This window comes from Enoplosus armatus, chromosome 7 (assembly GCF_043641665.1).
Source record: "Enoplosus armatus isolate fEnoArm2 chromosome 7, fEnoArm2.hap1, whole genome shotgun sequence".
Taxonomy (NCBI): Eukaryota; Metazoa; Chordata; class Actinopteri; order Centrarchiformes; family Enoplosidae; genus Enoplosus; species Enoplosus armatus.
Genome location: NC_092186.1, coordinates 24,273,814 through 24,297,984, shown reverse-complemented (window position 1 = coordinate 24,297,984; position 24,171 = coordinate 24,273,814). Strand labels below are relative to the sequence as shown.

The following is a 24,171-nucleotide window of genomic DNA, read 5'->3' as shown; positions in this document are numbered from 1 at the left end:
TTTGTCACTTTCCAAGTGTGAACGAGCTACAAAGTTATAATTAGTGTGTTGTAGGAATTTGGGACGCACAAGACAAACACATCTTTCCATTGCTTACCTCCGTGACATTTTTAAATATGTTACTACAGCACAAATAGAAACGTGCTGCTCACAGTTTGCTTTAAATGGAAATTCCATTTTGTTTTTTTGAAAGTCTGGAGGTGAGTCTCTGTTGACCCCTTACCTCTTCATCTTGCATCCTCCCTTTTACTTGCAGCACTAAAACATCCCTCTATCAAAACCTGTCTTTCTCCCTCAGTTTGTCAGCGTTGTTGCTCGAGCAATAAATCATCAGGTACATGAGCATGTTTGGATTTTGAGTTTATTAATATCATCCATGCAGTTTTAAAGATTTTTTTATAGCATAAAAAAACAGGCAACTACTGTTTTAAGTAATTGGTTTAAGCTATGGGTCTGATTTGATCTAAAATAAAGGAAAAAATAAATGGGGAATTCAGAAGGGTTTTAACTGACGTGTGTCAACAGTCTGTCACTGTCCAACTCTGCTGCACTCCCTCTCATCCCTCTCATTGCCCTGCTCTCCTCTCCACGCTTTCTTTCTGCTGTCTCCCTCTTCCTCCCCCTCCTCCTCTCGTGGTGGTCTGCTGGGCCGCCCGCAGAAGGTCAACAGAAAGAACAGACTGACCAATCAGAAGCTAGTGCAACATAAGGTCGGGGGGTCATAGGTCAGCTGACAGCATGAGCAATGGAAAGTCAAGACCGACTGGCCCGGTGGTTACATTCCTTAGAGATATACACTCCTTTATCTTTTTATAGAAAACTGTGAACTATGTGGAGTTTGGACATTTGTAAACGCTGCTGGTTCAACATCAGAAAGTGTATATTTAATCTTTCTTTACTAAATCACAATGTGCAGAACATTTTAATCACGCTTACTTATAACCACGGGGGGGGGGGGACATTTCCTGAGATGTTTGAGTCAAAATATTTCTATGTGAATGACGATTTGCCTTGTGAAATTACAGTTAATGGACACGCAGCATTTAGGACCAATAAGTTGATTGTCAGTGAGTTAACACACGTGAATCAAACACAAGATATCAAATAACTGTGGACGCAGAGAGAATTGTGTCTAACGCTGTCACTCACATATATAATAGTTTCCTCTGAAGCTGTGAGGCCAATAGTAGGTTAATTCAATTATTGCCAAGTGTCGTTCTCTGATCGTCGGACAGCTTGAAGTAAGGCCGACATTAGCTGATTATGAAGAACACCACCAACCTGCCAGAAAAATACCCAGCTACAGAATGATGTCTCTTTTTCAGGTGGTGCATTTTGATGTCACTTTCAACTCACTGCAGTCATTCACAGAAGTGACACTAAGGAACTAAGAAACACGCTTAAACCTCATCTTGTTTTGCTGATATGATGCCCATGTTGCGCTCACTGAGCAGGAGTATGATGCTGTTCATTATTTAGCCACCTGCACAGGTTGAATTTGACCTGGACAAATTGTCCTGCTTGTATGTCAGCAGTGCATGAAATGTATCCACTATGGAGGCAGAAAGATGGCCAGAGTAGACAAAGAGTTCACAGAGTAATCTGTGATCTGTCTTGCCACACCCTGACCTACAAAGGTAACCCGACTGCTAGGGACTACACTCGCGCGCCCCCAGCCACACACACACACACACACACACACGCACACACACAAAGCTGGCTACATCAGATACAGTCTGTTGTAACTCTACACTAAAGATAGAAAGATGGGAGGACACGATGAGGGATGAGGTGTGTGTGTGTGTTCCCTCTGAAGTTGAGCTAACTGCTACACCCCCCCTCAGGGCTCTTTGCAGACTCACCTTTCTCCATCCAACTCCTCTTTAGAGGAACAGAGAACAGTTGGAATAAATAAAGTCTCTCCTCCAGAGCTTGGCGAGTGACAAAATAATACTCAGACTGACAAAGTATGTCTTTAAAGAAATGCTCCGCCAAAATATATATCTTTTGAGTATTAATACTCAAAAAGTCCTCAAAAGTTTGTAACTTGCTTCACAAAAGACATCAGCATAGTTTCACAGCAGATCCAAAGTCTCAACAACAGCAACAAAAACCCTACTCTATGGACACTAAGTTTCTATGGACATTTCCATGTATTTTTACTTTTTTGGGGGGCACTTGTGCCTTTATTGATAGAGATAGTTGAGAAAACATAGGGAAAATGATGATGTGATGATGTGAAACAAAGGTCCCTGGCTGGAATCAAACCAGCGTTGCAATTACGCTTCTAGGCCACTAGGCTACCACTACGCCCAAATGTGACTGACTGTGTCGCGCTCGCAATTGGATGGTGCAGGTGCGTGGCCGGGACCTTGACTCTGACTCTGGCAAGATGGCAGCGCCTACGTGCGGGATATTTTGGCTTCATTTTTGTACAGCGGGAGGAAGTGGAGACGAGTCGTCCGTCTTTACGTGCACGGACAGAAATCGTAAATATTTGCGTGTATTGTCTAAAAATGAAACAAGCATTTTCATTTGTGTTTATACGTGTGTTTACCTGTAACCATGAAAGTCATCAATGATATTCTGGACCAGCGGAAAGGTCATGGGTTGATGAGTCAGTGACGTGTTCCCACAAAGTATCGGCTGCGTGTGATTGGCTCTGGGGTCCCAGGTGTAGTTTCCATGGGTGAGGTTGGCCCCCCCCCTCTTGCGTCGAGGCAGAGTTCCATGAATGGAGATTGGCTGGTAGGCAGCAGCGGGCTGTTCTGATAGGCTGCTGCCCTGAGGGAGACTGGGGGGAGGGACAAGGGAAGGTTTGACACTTTGACAGCATCACATTTATAGTCTGTATCGACTTGTTCCAACGCTGAAGCTTTTGATGCTGCTTAGCTTACTGTACACAGACTGTCATACTTACATGCTATGTTTATGTCTACTAAACATCAAATGGAAATAGTTGATGTCTTGTGTATCGTCTTATAGATATTGTTCTCTAATTCAGCCTGACATATTCGGTATTTTTGGAAGGTTTGGGGCTTTGGAGTTTAAATTATGGTTTGTTGAAGCAACACCAAAGAATAGAGAAGAAGTAGATGATCATTTTTGACTTTTCTTGGGAACCAAATTGTTTTGTCATCGCCAGCTTATTAATGAACAAAATGTACAAGTATTTGGTTAAACCGCTATCTTTAATTTCTTAGAATCTGATCTGCCTCACAGAAAAGACAGTATACTGGAGAGAAATCCTAGCACACAGTACATAGGCTTGTTTAACTGAAGGCCATTTCTTATTGTGCTGTGAGCCACTGTCGGTCACCCAAACTCACCCAGCTCTGGAGCTGTGGAGGTCCATGGAGGAGGCAAGGGAGGCCTGGAGCCTCCTGGAGGAGCAGGTGCTGCTGCTGGGGACGCCGAGGGAGTTGGAGGGGACTCCAGGGTGTGCAGTACCTCCTCCCAGGGTGTGGTGCGCATGGAGGGACCTGGGCAGACTGGCAAAACGCCCCTCCGCCATCATCCTCAACTCTGGAAAGGAACACACACAGAAATGCAAAGTCAGACACAGAGGACCTGAATCCTGAATATTTTACCAGCACTTTCAATTTCAGACAAATTACTGTGCATATATAGATTTCTATTTAGGTGAGAAAAACCAGGGTAACAGTTATGTAACCATGGTAACACAAGACAGAAGGATGAGCTGCAATACTCTGTAAAGGCATGTGATCTGAAACACACAAACGCACACTGACGTACGATACTAACTGAGATGAACTATTATGATACATGATACACACATGAAGAGAGACAGTAAGACAGGTGTCCCCACCACCGCCACCGATACGCTCACATCATCGTGCATACGAGACATACACACTAACACATTGCCCGGAGGGAAATAAAGCTTGTTGTTACATAACATTACACCGGCAGCTTCAGCTAAGTAACACTCGCACAGAAGACCTGCCAATGCACTTTATGTTGTTGTTTTGCGATCAAATGAATATCTCATTTAAGGATTAGGTTAGGTTAGGGTTACCCCACATGCCTGACAGCAATTCATCAACAAGACAACATTTTATCAACAAACTCTGAATGTCATACTATTAGAGAATGCTTAAAAAGTCTTACTACTCCTGACCTTTCAAAAAGTCTAAAAAAAAAAAAATAAAAAAAAAAAAAGCAACACTGCATACAATTTCATTGGGTAGATCTTGTCCCTTGACAGACAAGCAGATATAATTACACAGAGACGAAGCGGGACAGATAGGTTGGCAGTGATGGAGAACACCGGACAGGTTCTTGACAAATTCCCCTGCCGTGTGACGATGGCTGGACAGCATGATATGACCTGCTCTGAATCACTCACCATGCATCCGTCAGTCATACTGCGCAAACTAAAATACCATCGGCTGACAGACACGTTGGCAGACTGGATGTTGCGAGATTCCACAAACCCTCCCTATTTCTAATCTCGTCAAGCTCGAGAATCGGACCGGAACAACTATGCTGGTGTTTGTTATTGTGTCTCTGTTTGGACAACCTGATTATGATCAGAGACAGCAGGCTGCAGAGGAAACTGTGGGGCTTGGCACTGCAGTAGTCTTACCAGATGCAGTCAGCCCTGACAGAGACGTACCGTTTGAAGTTGTGAGTTTGTATCACCGCGGTCTTCTTAGTTAGTGCAAATGTCGTTTTTCCCTTAGTTGATGAAGTTGAATTTCATTAGTCCTGTCAAACATCAGCAGAGTGTGGAGAGTGTAAGCAAGTCATTGAACTGAAGAAACAACTTGTGTACCACGATAATAAGACTACCCATAAGACTTGCCTGGAGTTTGCTGAGACTGTCCGGGACCAGTTTAGCCTAGCTTAGCACAAAGACTGAGACCACAGAGCTAGCTAGCCTCCACCACTTTTTTGCATTTGTTAAAAGTCCCCCCCCCCCCCCCCCCTTTCATGGAGCCAGGGTAATTGTTTCCCCGGCTTCTATTGCGCTGAACTAAACTAAATATGTCATGAAGCCAGCTCTGCGCTTAACTGGATAACAGAAAACCGTATTGCAAGATATGCAGAACACAGTCCCATGTGTTAAAAGATGCATGCTGATTCCCTGTGTGCAGGGGGGTAGGGGTTGAGGTTTGATAGCATTTTATCAAATCAAGTGACTAGATAGTTTCACCAAAAAGTCCACTGTATGACATTGTTTCACAAGGAAAGACTGTGGAACGGCAAAAACACACTTGATTATTTGAGAGCGGTGTTTCTTTGTCCGAGAAACAAAGAGCATGCTAACCAATCAAGAGCAAAGTTTTCCTTTGGACGACTGTTCATCAGCTACAGCTGCCAGTAAGGTTTGTCGTTTCAACTGGCGAAAGCAACAAATGAAATTCAGAGGTCTGCAACCTCAATGTTTTGTACATGTTTTGCTCTTTTTGGTTAATAAAAAAAAAACAAAAAAACAACAAAAACAAGTTACAAAGAGCTTTACAAATCCAACTTTAGCAGTGGGTCTCTGAGTCACCAGCTTGTGATGATGAATGTCAATAAAAATGCAAATACGGGTTTAAGGGAAGGAACAGCTGGCCAGCTCAAGACTTTTCAGCATGACAAGTAAAGTTTATACACACACACACACACACACACACACACACACACAAACACACTGTAAAAGTCCTGCTAAGGCATGCTGGGTCAGAGAGTGGATTCCTCTGAGGGGCAGAACGACTACAGGAGGAGGACCTATTATAAGACCCTCAGGGAGGGTCAGCTGTGTGCGTGTGTGTGTGTGTGTGTGTGTGTGTGTGTGTGTGTGGCCCTGACCATCTGCCAGACACACACCCTCCCCTGCAGAGGAGAAAGGACCGACTCTCACTGAGTGAAAACACAGACACACGGCACTTACGCACATGAATACTTCGTCAGTTCATCTTATAAATAAATGATTCGTGCTACGAGGTCATTGCAACATGAAGTGAAGGTGTTCAACATCCCTCCTTCTGTCTATCCATCTATCTCCCTCCACCTTCCCCATCTACTCCTGTTTATTTCCCTTCTCTGCCTTATTCAAATCACTGCTCTCCCCTTTTGACTCCATCCCTACTCATCCATCTTTCCCTTTCTCTTTTAATCTCGTGCCCACCCCCCCCCCCTCCCCCTCCCTCCTTCTGTCTGCCCATCATGATGTCAGCCTTTTTTTTTTTTGTTGCTTCCTCACTTCGTCACCTTCTCTCTGTCCTTTGTCCTTCCACCTCTCGTAACAGTAGACTTTTAACTCTTTCTCTCTCCCTGCCTCATCCTCTCCTCCCTACAGCTGTTCTGCCACCGGCTACATCGCCCTGTAACGTGCGCACACACACACACACACACACACACACACACACGCACACACACACAGGGAAAGGGGGAGCATTGGCATTTCCTACACCAAGTCCATTATTTTCTATATTGGGACATTATCACACATGCCATCGCCATTTACCAAGGAATGAAAAGGGAAGCTGTTTTTAAACGCTCATCCACTATTTAAGGTTAGTTTGTGGTCACTTTAACCCATGTTTAGGTCAGTTTCCACAGTGGTAACCTGGCGTGAAACATGAGTATTGTTGCTGCGGTTACGTGACATTTAACATAACCTTCATTCAGTAATGATTTAGAATGGCAGTTGACTGGAACTATGATTGAGAGCTGCTCACGTAGAGTTAGAGAAATGAGAGTTATTTTGTCGTCCAGGGTTATTTTCCGTCATTTTCCGCGCAGCCCGCGTTAGATATATAAAAGATGGAGCACTTTGAGGTTTGGATGGGCATGAACCTCTCCCATGTCGATCGCCAGCGCAAAAGACGAGCGGCTGCATTAGAAAACATCAGGTGCTTTGATTAGAAAGTCAGAAACAAACTTGATCTTATTCAAACTGATGGACATGACATTAACCTATAGTTACATCCTTACATTACTCAACGAACCCCCACGTTTCTATGTCGAGGGAGACGGAGGATAACCTGATAATCAGACTGAATTACTTCTAATGTTTGAGTCTGGGCTGGGATGTTTTTTGCTCTAACCCATGAGTGGTGTCTGGCGTTGTACCAACGTCATCTTCAGTCGGCACAGGAGATGCGGTAGGAACTGTTGACCTTATCCTGTTGCTTGTTCTTTTTGTTAAATCGACCAAGAAAAATCTGTGTAGCTGCGTCAATCTCACCGACAGTTGTTGCAATTTTCTGTGACATCATTTTGCTACCTCTGGCACATGAAAAGGACTCTAATGGACAGAAATTTAGAGGTCTGGAACCAGGCTTCATTCATCCTATCATTAAAAGAAAACTCTGAAATGAGAATTCACAGTGGGGAAATACTCCAGGAACCAGTGGCTTCACCTACTAACATTTTAATGGACACCTGGCAACCAATCAGATGTATTTTCCTTGACCGTGGTATAGACAAAATATTCTGAAGTGAGGTTTGCTTTGTCACCAACACCAGCGGAGGCCTTGGGTTGGGAACACCAGCACACACTCACACACACACACACACACACAAGGCCTTGGGTGGGAAACAAGTGCAGATTAACAGGAAGAGGAAACGGGAGTGTAAACATTTAGACAGCAGGCGGCTCATTATAAAGGATTACTAGCAATAAAACGAGTATCCCTCTCTCTCGCTCGCTTCCTCCACTTCACCATCTCTCTCATTCTTTCTATAATTCTGTCTCACAGGTTTGAAGGCCACAAGTTTCCTGTTTAATGTTTTGACGGTAAGCTCTCTCCCCATCTCTCTAGTCCCATTTCATTCACTAGCATGGAACTCAGGCTTGACAGAAGTCCTCTGGTTTACATAATACAAAATGAGATGAGATTAAAAAAACGCACTCGATACACAATAATATGAATTATACATGAAACGGAGTTTAAACCTCAACTATCACATGTTGCACTACTGGTCTCAACAGTGAGGACAACACCAACATGGTTGGGAATGAGGAGTTTCCTCTAGCGGGCTTAAAGTGTCTTCCTGCTAGGGCATGCATACACACAAACACACACACACACACACACACACACAACAGTGCATTAGCAAAACCACCCCTGGCCAGAAGTGAACAATGGGAACAACTGTCACATGACCGCTGTTTAGAGCCAGCCTTTGTTAAAGAGAGAGAGAGAGAGAGAGAGAGAGAGAGAGAGAGAGAGAGAGAGGTGTCCTACTGCGCTCTTCAGTGTGTGTGTGCGTGTGAAATATGTGTGCAACATATTAATGAGGCTGCTATTAAATCCCGCAGCAGTATCTGCCATTTAATACTTAATACTACCGAATCTCTCTCTCTCTCTCTCTCTCTCTCTCTCACACACACACAAACACACACACCCGGCCTCAGTGTGTGTGCTCATTTCATATCTCTATGGCAAAATGTAGAGACGGACAGTGTGAGGGGGGAAAAAAAAATGTGTTGTCCATGTACAGTCACTGATCACCACACTGTGAGTGTCAGTGAGTCAGTCAGCGGTGGAAGAAGCATTTAGTTCCTCAATTAAGTAAAAACAAATGTAGCACTACGTAGCACGTCCATTCGAAGCAGAAGTCCTGCACTCAAAAGGTTGCTAATGTATAAGTGCAGACGTCTTCACAGCGAAATCTAAACGTGTTGAATTTATAAAACGATTTTTCCAGCTGCATCAAAGACGGCGGAGCATCCAGAGTTGTGCTTGAGGCGTCATCTCAGCCAGTCTTTTGTGTGTAACAAGCCTTCTAGCCGCAATTAAAATGCCCTTGACCAACAAATTAACGAATGCACTGCGAAAGTTATAAAATGCATGTTGCAGTTATAACATGCTAGATTAGTATGCGATGACATAGATACCAACGAGTACGAGTCCACTTGTGGTTAAGTGCGTCAGTCTTGAGGTCTAACAACACTCCATCGTGCAAACGACAATAAATACAATCCTCACAGGAAAAAGTTTGGCTTTTTGGGATATACGCTTATTTGCTTTCTTATCGAGAGTTAGGTGAGAAGATCAACACCGCTCTTTTATCTGTGCGCTAAATATGAAGCTGGGGCCGGCAGGTGGTCAGCTGATAATAAGACTCCAGGAAGTCGCCGGCCTGGCCAAGAAACAGTCCCAGCACATAATTCTTTGTGAAACCACAAATTGTCATGTTTTACATCTTAGTTCTGGTATTGATTGCACAAACAGGATATAGCATGTTAATTGATGAGCTTTTGGTAGGTGGATTTTTATTTTGAATAGAGCCAGGCCAGCCGTGTCCCCATGTTTCCAGCTTTTATGTTAAGCTAAACTACCCATCTCCTGGCTCTAGCTTTATATTTAGCGCACACACGAGAACAGTATTTATCTTCCCATCTAACTTTGACGTGAAAGCAAACGAATGCATTTCTCAAAACATTGTACTATTCCCTCAACAAAAAACAAGTTGCAGATTTCGGCTTCATGTATTGAAAGCAAATGCACCAATGCCCCTTTCAGAGTGTTACATTATTGATGCTGATGATGTTGCAGTGGATCCAAATGGTGCTACAAAAGTGTACCTACTACTTTATTCAGTATACTGCTGGATGGTTTAATCTGCATCCTTTTCTATGTGCTTATTGTATATTTTGTACTATGTAAAATCATTATCTGCAAATGAACTAGTGGCTATATGGGCATCAGGTGAAAAGTGCCATATTTCCCTCTGAAATGTAGAAAAGCTGCACAAAGTGGTGCTGCACAAGCTCTGCAGTCAGTCTGTCAGTCAGGCCTTGTGAAGACCACCGGTCACATGGTGTTGATGGCTGGTGGGAATACCACACACACACACACACACACACACACACACACACACACACATACACTGCCACTACACAGTACACGACCATCGCAGAGTTAAAGCTGAGCTCCGTGAATCTGACACAGACACATTTCAGCAGTCATTAAAAAAGCTCTCATCCAATCTCATTTGCTCAGGTAAACGCCACTGCAGGGCTCAGACACAACACTGACTAATGTCTGAAACAACCTGCTGCATGCACACACACACACACACACACACACATATATGTCTGCCTCTGTCGTCATCGCGTGGGTGGCTTGCTGTTTGAAGACGTGTTGTCATGACGGAAAGGTCAGAGTTTCAATCTGAGCAGCGGTCGCAAGAAAATTAGCGGTATCAAAACGAATAAGGGTTTATAAAACATTAAAGCTATGACCTTGACCTAAACCTTTAACAAGCAAGCTCCTAGTCCAAAAACAAGTAAACAAGAAGACATCTTGATGAAAGATCCCGATCTTATCTGTCATATTTCATGTGATCATTTCCTGCTGGGGTTTCCACAGTTAGCGCCACCAATCCCTGCAACCACAGTCACACCCAGCGCCTAGGGATGGCAACTTATTGCTCAAAAAGTCCCGGTGCAAATCTAACTCAGTGCAAGCCGTAAACAATTCAACCAAAAAAGGGGATGGGGAGACGGAAAGCTGAGAGAAGAGGAGAAGGCATGGGAGGGTAGTGAATCATACAGAAGCCACAGAGAGAGAGAGAAAAAAATAGAATGTTCTATTTTGAACTTTTAGTTTAGAGGATGAAAAGTCCCCCAAAAAAAAATTGCACCCAGAGAAAAAGATGACCATCAAGATAACTGTCTCACCTCTGTCTGCCCCGCTATCACCAACCACAAGCACACATTCCGACACACACCTACTGTATATGGACACACACACACACACACACACACACACATAAATACACAGATTTTGCACTCCTACCTGTCAGCGTGACCTCGTCTCCTTTTTCCCGACCTTTGCTCTTATTTTTCCTTTTCAGTTTCGTGTACTTACTATCAAAATGATTTCATTTCACAGTTGGTTTGAATGACTGAGTAGCTGGACTGGCTGACCGGCTGGAAGACGACACACTCACGCTCCTTCAGACAGGCAACAACAAGTAGCGCTGCACAATCACAAGCCCTGCCCTCCTCTTTCTCTCTCTCTGGGGAGTGATTTGCGAGCACCCAGCCCCTCCTCCTGCTCTACTGTGTTTGGGAGGAGTTTTCTTTCTTTCTTTTTTAGCCGAGTTGTCTCTTGCAACCCCCCCCCCCCCCGACTCCTGCCCCCCAACACCGAACAAAACTCTCTCTGCCCTCCTCTCCTCCACTTCCACCTCCCCCCTCCTGCTCCTCTCCTCTGTGTTCCTGCATAGCCTCATATTTCATGCTCCAAGTCTTTTTGTTTGGGACCTCTTACACCAACACCACCAACTGGTCTGCTATTTAGACAAGATTTAGACGTGACCCGATGTTGCTGTTTGCAGAGAGGGGATGAGAAAAGAAAACAGCCTGATGTGACATGTTTGAGCGACTTGTGGCGCACTCGAGACTCGTGAGGTTTAACTGCTTGACTCAGTGCTGGCCTTGACATAAATCAGCTCAGCATCAGAGTTTAAAAATCGACTTGGAGTGTTCTTACGACCCAGCTTTCAAATATGGAAGGAATGTGGGCTGAAAAACGACTCAATTTCATCTAGTGAGGAAGATGAAACAAGTAGAAGAGCTCCACTTGTGTCATTACATCAGGTATGAGGTCATGTTGAGTGTGTGTGTGTGCTGACTGGTCCTCAGGACAACGCTCTCTCCTGTCTTTGTCCTGCTGTTCCTCTGTATTGTCTAGAGTTGATAACACCCAGACACGTGCATGTGTGTGCATGTGTGTGTGTGTGTGTGTGTGTTTCCTTTTAGACAATACATGGAGCCCATCCTGCCGCTATGAAAACCGAGATGATCAGATGGCCCACATACACACACACACACACACACAGATGTTGCCACATGCATGTAGGTCTTTTGATCTTGAGCTATTCACACTGCATTTGTTCAAGTTGACAAAGCCACTAAAGTGCATGGAGGCCAAAATGTCCTCATGGCATTAAAGGAAGATTTTTTATATCACGTTTTAGTTTTAGATATTATTCCTTTAAACAGTATTCACAAACATTTGGCAACACAGTAAGATCAGGGCAGCGGGGCAGGCAACATATTGACAATATCAAAACATCTATTCTATACCTAACTATTCAACATCCATTAGATTTTCGACTCTCGTTCGACTTTGACCCGCCATACTTGCTGCCATTGTGAGTTTCTGGTGTGCCTGCTTTTGCTTTCCTTTCCAGATAAGCGGTTTAGATTAATATGGTTTAAACATTCGGTTTGTTTACAATCCGTATAATTGTCTGACCGCGACTGCTTCCTGCCTTGCTGTCACAGATCATAGCAATTAACTCGAGCGAGTAACACGTCATCGTAAGAAACAAATATGATCCACAAAACTATGAAAAACGAAACAAAATGGTGTTATAGCGTGCCATGCCACGTTACGCCAGTGGTTCTCAACCTAGGAGTCAGGACACCAACAGGGGTCAAGATGGGATCTTTTATCATTGTTTTCCTTCACAGGTCGTAGATATGGCCGTGCACTGAGGAGTCCGCTTGGGAACCACTGTTTAAGGCTGTAAGCGTCCTTCCTTTTCACCACAGACAGTTCAGGAGAGGTCCAAAACTAGTCACTAAGAGAAGGCAGAGTCACCGCTACGTCTAAAAGTCATACTTCTAACAAACCGCACAACATGTGGTCAATTACATCCATGCAATATAAAGGCTCTGAGGCATTAGGTAATGGTGATCTAATCATTAAATGACAACGTTTTTGGCTTATTCACAATAACCAACACTGGGAGCAGGGAACGCAGCCTGAATGTCAAAGCCAAGCTAAGAGGTGGAGGGACTGTTTGGAAGTAAGAAAAAAAACTTTTTCCAGCTGAAGCTGAATTTCAGCTTTTTTTTCCTGAGTAAATCTCAGTACTATTTCACATTGGCATGTGGACATTCTTGGCATCTTTGTGTGCTTGTGAGGGTGGTATTTCCAGGAAGGTGCGCAGTGAGTCAGAAGTATAATCCGTAATCATCTCCTGAATCACCTGAGCCCCCTCCAAAAAGTGCTCTTTGGACAAGACACCTTGTTCTCACAGTGGGATTTTTACAGTTTGTTCGGCCCTCTGTCCTGTTAGTTATTTTTTTGTTATGGGATCATACTATCGCCACTAGATATATAAGTGATAATACATGATGGGGTGTCCTTGTAGACTTGCACTTGCATAGTGGCATTTCCTGCACTGAGAATTTACCATACTATTTATGCTGCTTTAATTGTCCTGCACAGGAAGCCCCCAAGATCAAGGCATAATCTTCAACTTCCGAAAAGCCAGCAGATCAAAATATATATATATATATATATAAATATATATTTTATTTCTTTTTGCCACATTTTTAAAATGAGTTCGGAGAATGCCATACATAACAGCCATTTCCTGAACTTCCTGTCAATGTGAGTCCTCGGGCCGAGCCCTGCTTTGGCACATCGGCGCTCAGGCAGCGCAGCGTGTTGGCACAGCGCCTCACTGAGTCACTCATTTCCAAACACTGACCACCAATCCACCTCAGGGCACCACTGTTTCCCACATCATTGAATAGATCGCTCTCCACCTACTGGAAATGACACCTGCACATAATTGGATTCGAGTATTACTGGTTTATTACAACTGGTATCAGCACTTGTTTTGTTCTTTCATTTCTGTTCCCTTCCCTGTAGAGGTGGTGTGGCATTCCTGTAACTCCTCAGTGGGAAGATATGAACATTCTCCATCCTCTCCTCCTTTCTCCCTTCTTCTCTCCCCCTCATTCCATCCACCTCGCATCTCGTTTCCCTTATGGATCTGTATATACACACACACACACACACACACACACACACACACAAGCTTGTGTTCCCATGTGTGTGTTTCTGATCAGAGAAGTTCAAATGTTTAAGCCACTCCTCATTCCTCTGGTTACAGCCTCTTTCAATCTTTCAAAGCATATTATGCAATCATGGTTTCTGTGGAACATCAACGGTTGATCCACAGATTGTTAGTTATTCTAATTAGCCTTAAAAATGCTGCAGAATTTGACAGGGGGCCTCACTCGTGATTCATGGCAGCTCCTGCGTAATATGTATCTGTGAAGGGTGCAGCATGCAGCGGCCTAGAGCGATCGTGAGGAAGTACTACATTTAATTACTTCAGTGTCTTTATAAAGTGAGTACATGTACAATACTACACATACATTATCATTATTATCCTAAATTATCATCCCAAGTTGTCTTGCTTGTGCGAGACTGTCCTCACCAGAAAAGAACAGCATTGGTCATTTGTTGAAAATGCCTAAAGCAACATATGTTTAGGTTCATCTGACAAGACCTTTTTCGGTTCCTGTAGGAAAGATGGCCGCCGTCTCTCAGAAGCAATGGCGGAGGTAACGCGATGTTCTTAAAGCTTCCTAGTAGCAGCAGTAGTTTTTTTTGTGCCTGAACCTAACCACAGTTTAACCATAGTGGCAGCAGATCAGAAAACAGTCACGTGAATCACTTCTGTAACGGTCGAGGTAGAAACACTACCTTCAACCCTACGTTACCGAATGTTACTACGTTATTGCAACCTTTGTCACAGTTCTCTAATTGGAACGGGAAGGGGCGGGTCTGCCTGACTGAACTGTCAAAAACAAAAATGTAGGAAAGCTTGGAGGATTATTGGTGGGAAGCTTGGCATTTTTCTTTGGCATGTTTTTGATTGCCTGCGTACACATTGTGTATGCCAGTGTACTAAAACGAATGCAGTCGAACCCCCATTTACTGTATATCAGTGAGGGCAGGCTACATAACAGAAACACCTCTCTGAATAATGCAGTTCAGTTCAACAGCACCCCAATCTACATTCTGCAAAATGACCATAAATTTGAATCGACACTAACATTATATCTAACCTTCATGAAGGCAGGATTTATTGCAGGACTGTTGTATCAGACTGTATTAGTTTTAGCTAGGTGTACAGTACCTTACAAACTAGTAATCAAGTGCAGTTGCTGTTGACAATCACATGATGATAAAAGACAATATAAGCGATTCTGGGCTTATATATGCATTATACTATATATGTATTATTATATATATTAGCCACAATTTCTTTTAGACTTTATAAAAGAGAAAATAGCCTCTACAATGTCCCAACTTTACTTTTTCCTCAAGTATTTCTCTTTTTTGATATTCCTATCTTGGATCAGCCTAACTTCGGGAACTGGATCTTCCCTGTTTTGACATAATGAAAGATAACAGTATAATGTTGACTGCACAGTTGGTGTTACCGACAGACAGAGGAACATGTTTACAGTACACTTAGTATTAACTCGAGGTCATGTTGATTGGTACGTTACCTTTACAGGGGAGATTATTCTGGTTCAGCCCGTACTCCTTGCTAGGATGACACATAAGTGATCTAACATGTAAAGGTCGCGAATCTCTGCACAACACTGACAACAGAATTACAGTCTATGTTTATGTAGATATTGTCAGCGTGACGTGAAATGTGATATATCTGCACAGAGCCGCTCCGGGTCATTTTTTCAGTTACTGATCACAGTGAAGGGAAAAAGTTGTTGACACATTGTTCACCATGTCTTAAATCTCGAACTTCGGAGAAAAATACGGCTTCCTCCTCAAACTTGTGCGTTGCAGTATGTTTTGTGCCACTGACACACCAGCTAGCAGAAAAGAATAGAACAGAATAGAACAATGCTAGCACATTCACATCTGGAATCTGAACTGGTTTAAAGTGTGTTGTGGGTGCAGGGAAATGAGGGAATTAATGTGTGCTGAACCACCAGCAGCTCACTGGCTCACAGTTCACGTAGGTCGACGGCTATGAATGTGTGTAATTGTCAGTGTGAAAGTTCTATCTTTGGTCCACAAACTAACTGACTCCCAACTGACCACTGCAAGTATTCTGTCACCATGGCAACACCGCTGTCCACCGGGGGGAAACAAACAAGCAAACAAACTGTCCGCATGAACACCTGTTGTCTCTCTCTATTTCTCACACACACACGGACAATGTAAAAGTCCATGTTTAGCATGGCGCAGCATAGCAGTGTGTTGTCGGTGTGTGTGTTCTGGTATTCAATGAGTCACTTCCTCAGCTCATATAGTTCAGGGAGGGACAGAACAGATCTGACCCTAGAACAGCTGGTATAACTCAGCGAGTTAAGCGGCGTGTGTGAATGAATGAATGAATGCAAAAAACGCAAGCACATGAATTGTTACGTGAATAAGCTTCTTTCTGAATCCGGGAGGAGCTCGGCATGTAAAAACGAGACGCTAAATATCCAATTTCCGTGAATGAAGGCAAAGACTCAGCGGTGAGAGTTCAAGATGAAACACTTGTGTCACTAAAGGCTATGGTCATGTAGGGGAGCAGATATGGCTAAACATACACTATAGTTACTGTCAGTCCATTTAAAAGCATCCCTGCCATTTTCAAAGTTTTGCCATTTCTTTTGACTGGAAGCTGCTGATACACTCCTCAAACCTAATATGAATATGCAGCATCCAAGGTACTGTATTCAAAGACAGTGATCTCGACAAAAATCACATGGCGCTATGACTATGTACTGACCTACAATACAGTATCTCTCTTTCACTTTGACTATTTTGACGCAGCCTTATTTAACATTTCGTCAGACCTTGCAAATTATATTTCCATGTGCGCAGTAATGCCTTCGCCCAATACTTTACTCCTTATAATAATCCTCTTTGCGCGACTTAAGCGTTTGCTTTTATACATTAGCAGGGAGGGGTCTGCACATACAGCAGACTTGCTGTCACCACGTCAGTCTGGGGGAAGGGTTTGGAATGGGGTCTAGGCGGTGGAGGGAGCTCAGTGATGGTTATTGGAGAATGGACGTTGTGCAATCCATGCATTTTCTATACTCTGACCTGTTTGGTGTGCAGAAAAGCACAGAAAAGCTTTTTTTTTTTTTTGTTTGTTTTTTTCTTCCAGAGCCAGGTGCTCTATTAAATTAAACCATCCATGCCAGATGTGTGCGTTATTGTGCATGGCTTCCAAAATGTACAGCACGCAATCCAAATTAGAGGTTGCAAGAGGAAAACACGTGCCGTGCTGCTTTCAGACGACGACGACGACGACGACTACAACGATCTAATAAACTTGAGCAGTGATATCAAACTCTTATTGATTTCATCTGTGCCTACGTGTGCTTCGGTGTTTACCTTGTAGGCGCTGATGATAGAGCGAAACGACTTTTTATTCCTTTTAATCGAGCAGCACGCTGCAACTTAGCCTCAGCGCTAACACGTATACGTAATAACCTGAAATTACTGCCCTATTTTCAACATAAAGTTACAGAAAAGAACACAGCCAGAGTGAAGTTAACTTTTTAAACATAATGAATAGCCACAGAACAGCCTCAGCACTACAGCAGCAACTATAACCTGAAACTAAAACACCTCAAATGTGTGCAATATGAGCGTGCACGTGTGTGTGTGTTGCTGATGCCTCCTATTTCACCCTCTAATTGTTCTAATTGGAGCATCTCTACCTCTCTCCTGCCAACAAGGAAAGTACCTGGCACACACACACACACACACACACACACACACACACACACACACACACACACACATTCTTATTCTAGCCACGTAATCATATACTGTAGCCAAAAAAACAGTAATATGATGAAATTAATATGTGCCTGGATGCAGTGTGTCAGTATGCATGTGCTTTATCCTGAAGGTGCTCTCACTGGAATGCTCTTATCTGGGTCAAACGTTGAGTTGGCATTTTTGGAGGATGCTGCGTGTGTGTGCGTGTGTGTGTGTGTGTGTGTGAAGGATACCATTAGCTGAACAAATCTGCCCTTTGTGGTAATGATAGGGGTGGCAGGCTGCCAGGCAGACAGATAATACCACAGTAGTTGGTGACTGAGTGATTTCAACTAGAGGCTGTTTCACCCTCAGCAACGGTCCTCAACCTGCAGGCCGGGGGGGCTCCACTAGCGGTTCACAGAGTGATCTCAGGAATGTGAAAATGTATGCTTTTTAAAGTGTAGTCTGTGAAGCCCTCATCTCCTGTTTTGCATTATGTCTTATGTCGGTCGTCACTCACTCGTCACTCACAGCTCTCTTGTCAGTCAAAAGGTGCCGGTGGCATGGTGACATCTCACTCCTTTATAAGCTACACAACTATGTGACTCTTTAAGTGGCAATATCTTTTCGTTTGTTTTTTCTTTGCTCCGGACTCAAACATCTCGATGACTGTCAGATGGGCTGTCCTGAAATATACAGTATATACATTCACGTTTGTCCCTTGGTGACTTTGCATTTAGCACCACCGACAGGTCAGAAATGTCACTTTCCACATGCTAACTGTATGTATTTTGAAAACAAGTTTTAATTTTATTCTTATGATGTCTTTTGACTTTTAGTTAATTTAGCCCGCAGACACTTGGATGTTGGCCCTCCATAGATGCCTGAAAACGAAGAAAAACTGTCTAGATGGTATGTCACAGGGTGTAATGCACTGAACCATGGAATGTTCTTATTATAACTTCATATACATTAAAATATCATACTATTCTGTCTTGTTGGACAGAAAATCTGAAATGTTTTTGGCTTCTGTGCTGCCTCATTGAGTTTTGGCGGTGTTGCCCTTGAGCCTGGTAGCTTGGTGGAACTAGTTCATATTTTAGGTGGGTTTAAGGTTATGAGCAGTAAATCAACCGCTTTAGTAAAACATGGCATTTCTGTGTTATTGTGAGGGGAAAAGAAGTGACAAAACCTATGATAGTGATACTACAGTAGCTCTCCAATAATGGCTTGCAGGGCTTATTTTTCTTCTTTTACCATTTTAACTTTTGATGTCTGATTTCTGAGACTTCCAACATTTTTATGACCTCTTAAAACATTTTACGCTGCTACGGAGGAAATGAGCCGCAGTAAAATTGATTTTGCACAAACCTTAACTTTTGGCATCATTCCAGATGGGCTAGCAAGCGGACTAAGAGGAGATTTTAATAGTCCCTGCTTTCTTTATCAACTTCACAAAGTCTGGATTCTGAAAGACTTTAGTTAGTGTAGCCAAGAGAACTTGTCCACACTGCAGATTGAAGAAAATGTGGTGCATTGTTTGCAAAGTGGATATTTTGCATGCGCAAACACACCACTTTTGATATTGTTTCTAGCATACTTACGCCTTTAATCAATGTCAAATGTTCCCGTGTTACATATTAGCATCAGAAGATTCACTGAAATAAATGTCTTCACTTGGTATAAACTGGACTCATGCACGACTCAGTCACCAAGACAACAGTTAGATTTCACAGTATAATGCATGGGAAACTGGGCAAACAAAGCGGTCAGTCACGGCTACAAAAGAGACCTACACACACACACACACACACACACACACATCCATGCATGCATACACACACTTCGAGGAGTGATTAAACCCAGCAGGACTGCAGGCCTCAGCACTCTTCTCCCTATTTACTGACAGCTTTGGAAGTGTTCACATTTGTGTGTGTGTGTGTGTGTCTGACACAGCATTGTCCTCTGCCAGACAACCCCCTCCCCACCACCGGACCCCCCAGGCGTAAGCATGTCTTTACATGACACCAATGCTATCTGTCTTTCCGTCTGCTACGCAGGGGTTTACAAGGAGAGAGACTCGGAGACTCAAACGCGGAGCCAGAGTCAACAACCTGATGGAGCAGATAAGGAAAGATAATGTTAGGTCAACTGTGTGTGACTGTATGTGTGTTTGAGTACCTCTCCTCCTCTCTCGCTCCTGGAGGAGGCGTAGAGAAGTGAGAAGGTGCAGGCGGTGGAGGTGATTGTGGACACCGAGCTCCAAGAGGTCATACTCTGAGAGGTGGAGCAGGTCCTGGAAAACATAAAAATACAAACGTGAAAAGTTCATCTGAAGTGATGGTGCTCTAGGTAACATCCCGTGAGCTTATCTGATAAACAGTTTAGAAATGTCATATGTCGTAAACAACCGAGTTGGTGAACACAAAGCTGGGCTAAAACATAAGGACTTTCATTTGAGAGGCGGTGAAAATGACGACCACGTGCATGCCGTCGTGGTCCCATTGTGAATTTGCTTTGGAGCGCACTTTTTCCTTGTAGCATTCCTAAAAGTTGCTAAATAAAACCCGCTCTTACTGTATATGCTATACACGCTATAATCATGCCAGGTAAGCGATCGAGGCTATGAAGAGTCAACAGAGTCTGAGCCCTGACACAGAGAGACATCTTTCTTCCTCTTCTTCCCCTCTGGTTGCTTCGCCTCCTCCTCCGTGTCGCACATTTCTTGACTTTGCTCCATTTCATTTTTGTTGTGAGAGGTGCTCAACCTTGTGCACTGGTTTAGAAAGAGACTGGACCGTACCGTGTTGTTGCTCTGTTTTCACCTCCTTTCTTTGCATACATAGCACCACCAACGAGAGCAGGCTGGGCTGATTGAAGCAGTGTGTGCAGATTGACTGATTTATGGCACTGAGAAGAAGGGGTCTCATTTTGACATAAAATGTGCTGCTCAGGTGCTGTAGGGGTCAAACCGGACACTAGCCTGCCAATCACAAACAAGCAGCGACGTCGAGCTTTTAACACACACAGCTAATACGAAACAATGGCAAACTCTCAGTGGAAGTTAAGAAGCACACAGTTTGTCTAGACAGGTTGGAGGCTCCGCCGGTGACCTCCTGTCTTCCAAAAGTGTGCCGTCTCCTCCCTTCATCCTGCTCCTGTCATTACAGCATTGTCTTAAAACACACACAAAAACACCCCCTGCCTCACCCCAGCCCTCACTATGGTATTAATGTAAATTACCCCTGAAATAGTCCAGCGAGGGAGAGCCACAAAGTCTTTGAACCAGAACTCAACCTTGTACAGTAATGGCGCTGTACAAACACATGCACACAAACACACACACACACAAACACACACACGTAGATGACACACACTGTGTCATCACAGGACGCTCCCAGCTCAAACCAAGGCCTTGTTGTTTTGGTTTCTCAACAATACGGCCATTCTCTTACTTCATCACAAACACTGCTCTATTTAGACTACACACACATACAGTAGGCAAATCCATGAATAAACACACACACACACACACACACACACACTCAAATGGCAAACTCATACAGAAACAGTGCACAATCAAATAACCGTCACTCTTAGTCACGTACAGCTTAGTTATACACACATCCACAACCACACACACATACCTGCATACCAAAGCAGCCAATTGCACACATGCACACACACACACACACACACACACACACACACTCAAAGTCACCCACTCACATACATAAACATGTGTGCACACAGACACACACATACACACATACACACATACGTTGCAGAAAAGTTTCAACAGTTTAAGAGTTTTTTTGTTTTTTTTTTAAATGTACACTGCAGAAGTACAGGCACACATTAGCATGCGCGCACACACACACACACACACACACACACACACACACACAGTCACTGCGGTGAACGTGCCTAGACAGCTCAGTAATAACATGTTAGCAGGTTAAAGAAAAAGACACAACATTAGTTCTGCTGATGTTAACACGAGTAACACACACCCCATGACTCTGACGGTGTGTGTGTGTGTGTGTGTGTGTGTGTGTGTGTGTGTGTGTGTGTGTATAAGACATGGCTGGCATATCACAAGCCTAATCTATCTCAGAATCTATCTCCCCCTCCCTCTGTCGCTCTCGTCTCCCTCTGTGTCCAACGGCGAGTTGACATGTTTTCCTTTTTCCCCTTTCTCTTTCAGATCATGCAGAGCTGAACAACAATATGAACTCTCATACCAGTCCCCTGGAGAGTTGACACAGCGGCTGTCAGTGTTGGTTTTGCCCGCGTGAATGTTGTTGCAACGATGAAGGTGCTTGTGAGTGAAAAGGCCGAGCAGTGTGGTACAGACAGCGCAGGGCAACATCAAAAACTCTGATATTAAAATGAATCGAATAAGCTCACGATATCCATGATTTAATCTGATTTTCTCCGTTCACGCTATCATTGACACGAAACAGAGCAGAGTTGCATATGAATGAATGTGACATAACTTTCACCTGCAACGTGAACGAAGCCAAACTCACTAAGTTGGGCTGCAGCAGAATCCTAATCCTACATTCACCCCATTTACGCAAACAACACTGCGTTTTTTTGGATACGATCGCTAATTGAAAACACAAAGACTGAAATGCAAAACTGTTTTCTGGGCTCGTCACCGGTGCATCCGTAGCATTTTGTAGCCCATAGTTCTGGACAGACACTGTGTGCATGTAGCTGTTAGCAGTGTTGGTTTTGCCGGTGTGTTGTGTTAACGAGCAGCCTGGATGGCTAAGAGGCACTGAGCTGCACATCGTTATGATAATATCCAGAAAAAAGGTTAGCAGCGCTGAGCTGAGCTAATTATGCATGGAGGATGGTCAAGGAAGGGTTAGAGTACGATTCTTAGTTCTTGCGCTCCCTATAACTGAAAGTGGCTCCAGTCATCAGCTTCATGCATTGATTTAAGACAACTTATTGAGACTGAACTGAGGGAATTCCATTCAGCACACAGTGAAATGTACTGGTTGTAGATTCAAGCTCAGAAAGCACCTTCAGTCTAACCTCTTTCATGGTTAAACGAGACTAGAACAACTGTCTTGTCTTGTCTTTCCACTTTCACCTCTCCCCCATTCTGCCTCCTCTAATTACACCAATGCATCCTGGGTAAACATTAGCAGGAGGTAATGGAATAATTCACGTCTCACTGGCTGATCAATCTCATCTCAACATTCCGATTGAGGTTGGCTAACGGTTGGATGTTAAACGCAGCCCTCACATCACTGTCAGTTCAGTCTAATGGGACCGTGATGAAGTTTTATTAGGCTGCTTTATTAGGCTGCGGTGGGAAACACTCTTAATAGCAACAGTTGGCTTTACCAGAATAGAAACATTTTCTTACACGACATTGGTTTCAAACATTTACTGAAATCCCCTTTAGAAAAGATTTTCTTTTTTTTTTTACTTACCCCTAAGTAAGTCAGATAGTGTCAGTTTTATGTGCTGAATCTCAATAGGAGCCATTTCTTTGGTTGAAAATTGTTCACAGCAATGCTTTGTGCACCACAAAATAAATCCCATTACACCCAATTGTATTGGGGCTAGAGGCAGAAATCTTGGAGACAGACATCTCAAAACCATGTCTGCAAACCACCAGGGCTTTTTCTAATTTAGATAAATTGACCATTTTTTATGTGCTACTTTATATGTAGCTAGTTGACGACATAATCAATTCTCATAGTAAACAACAGAGCCTCTGGTGAGCGCTTGTTTTCCTTTGAGCCTTACTAGCATCAATATGGGTGCACAGTGGATAATCGTTGGGATGTGTTTGACTGGAAAACATGGCGGCTGTTCTGACAACGACATAGATGTTGACAATATATTAAGCGCTTAAATCTCGTGGCAAACATCTGCGCTTTGAACTGTCGCGGCTGGCTTGTCTATCTCTGACTCAACAGCACTCAACCAGTTTAAAATGCAGCGCAGGGGCCGCCAGTTGTTTGTAGTGTCTCAAAATCACTGCACTAAACACCTCGAAACAGTTTGCAATGGTTTAAGCACCTACATAATATGTCTGGGGAGGATAGATGCTCATCCAGACGTTCTCAGGAGGTTTTGGGATTTGTTCCTGTGACCTTGTAGGTACGTTTAGTCTACTGCTGCCTCAAGAGTTTTCTCAGGAAAAGGCAAGCCTGTTTTCAGCCGATGTTTACTAAATAGTAATAATAAATCAATAGCTCTCTCAGTAAATGTCTCTCTAGATGCTGGTGGGTTTGCTGGGTTCTGTTACCTCCACACCATCATACTCCTGCTCCAGCGCTGTGCAGTACTGCGGCAGTCCCAGCTGGCTCAGCCATCGGGAGATCGACTGGTGCTTCATGGTGACACATGTACACGCACACAGGCATGTACGCACACACACACACACACACACACACACACACACACACACACAATCTGCCTCTCACACTTCCTTTCTTCTTTCAGATGGAACCTGGAACACAGAAAAGTTACATCAATCCATCAAGCTTGTTTGTCACATGTAATCATATGAAGGTACAATCACGGCAAAATGCAATCCCGCCAGATCAATTTAATTTCAATGACTAGTGGGCCAAACAATCCAAACAAGTTGACTACACATTGTGAAATATTTATTCTT

At 43.6% G+C, this 24,171-nt stretch overlaps 1 protein-coding gene across 1 annotated transcript in view; it reads right to left on the bottom strand.

Moving 5' to 3' along the window:
- The window catches only part of bcar3 (BCAR3 adaptor protein, NSP family member), a 57,494-nt gene extending 33,605 nt beyond the window's left edge, over nt 1-23,889 (bottom strand). The window contains exons 1-4 of the mRNA XM_070908267.1: nt 23,800-23,889; nt 19,704-19,818; nt 3,330-3,525; nt 2,558-2,794 (exon numbers count right to left, since the gene is read on the bottom strand). Coding sequence (XP_070764368.1) covers nt 2,558-2,794; nt 3,330-3,525; nt 19,704-19,818; nt 23,800-23,889 — 638 coding nt within the window. The remainder of the gene's footprint in view (nt 1-2,557; nt 2,795-3,329; nt 3,526-19,703; nt 19,819-23,799) is intronic.
- Between the last annotated feature and the right edge of the window lie 282 nt (nt 23,890-24,171).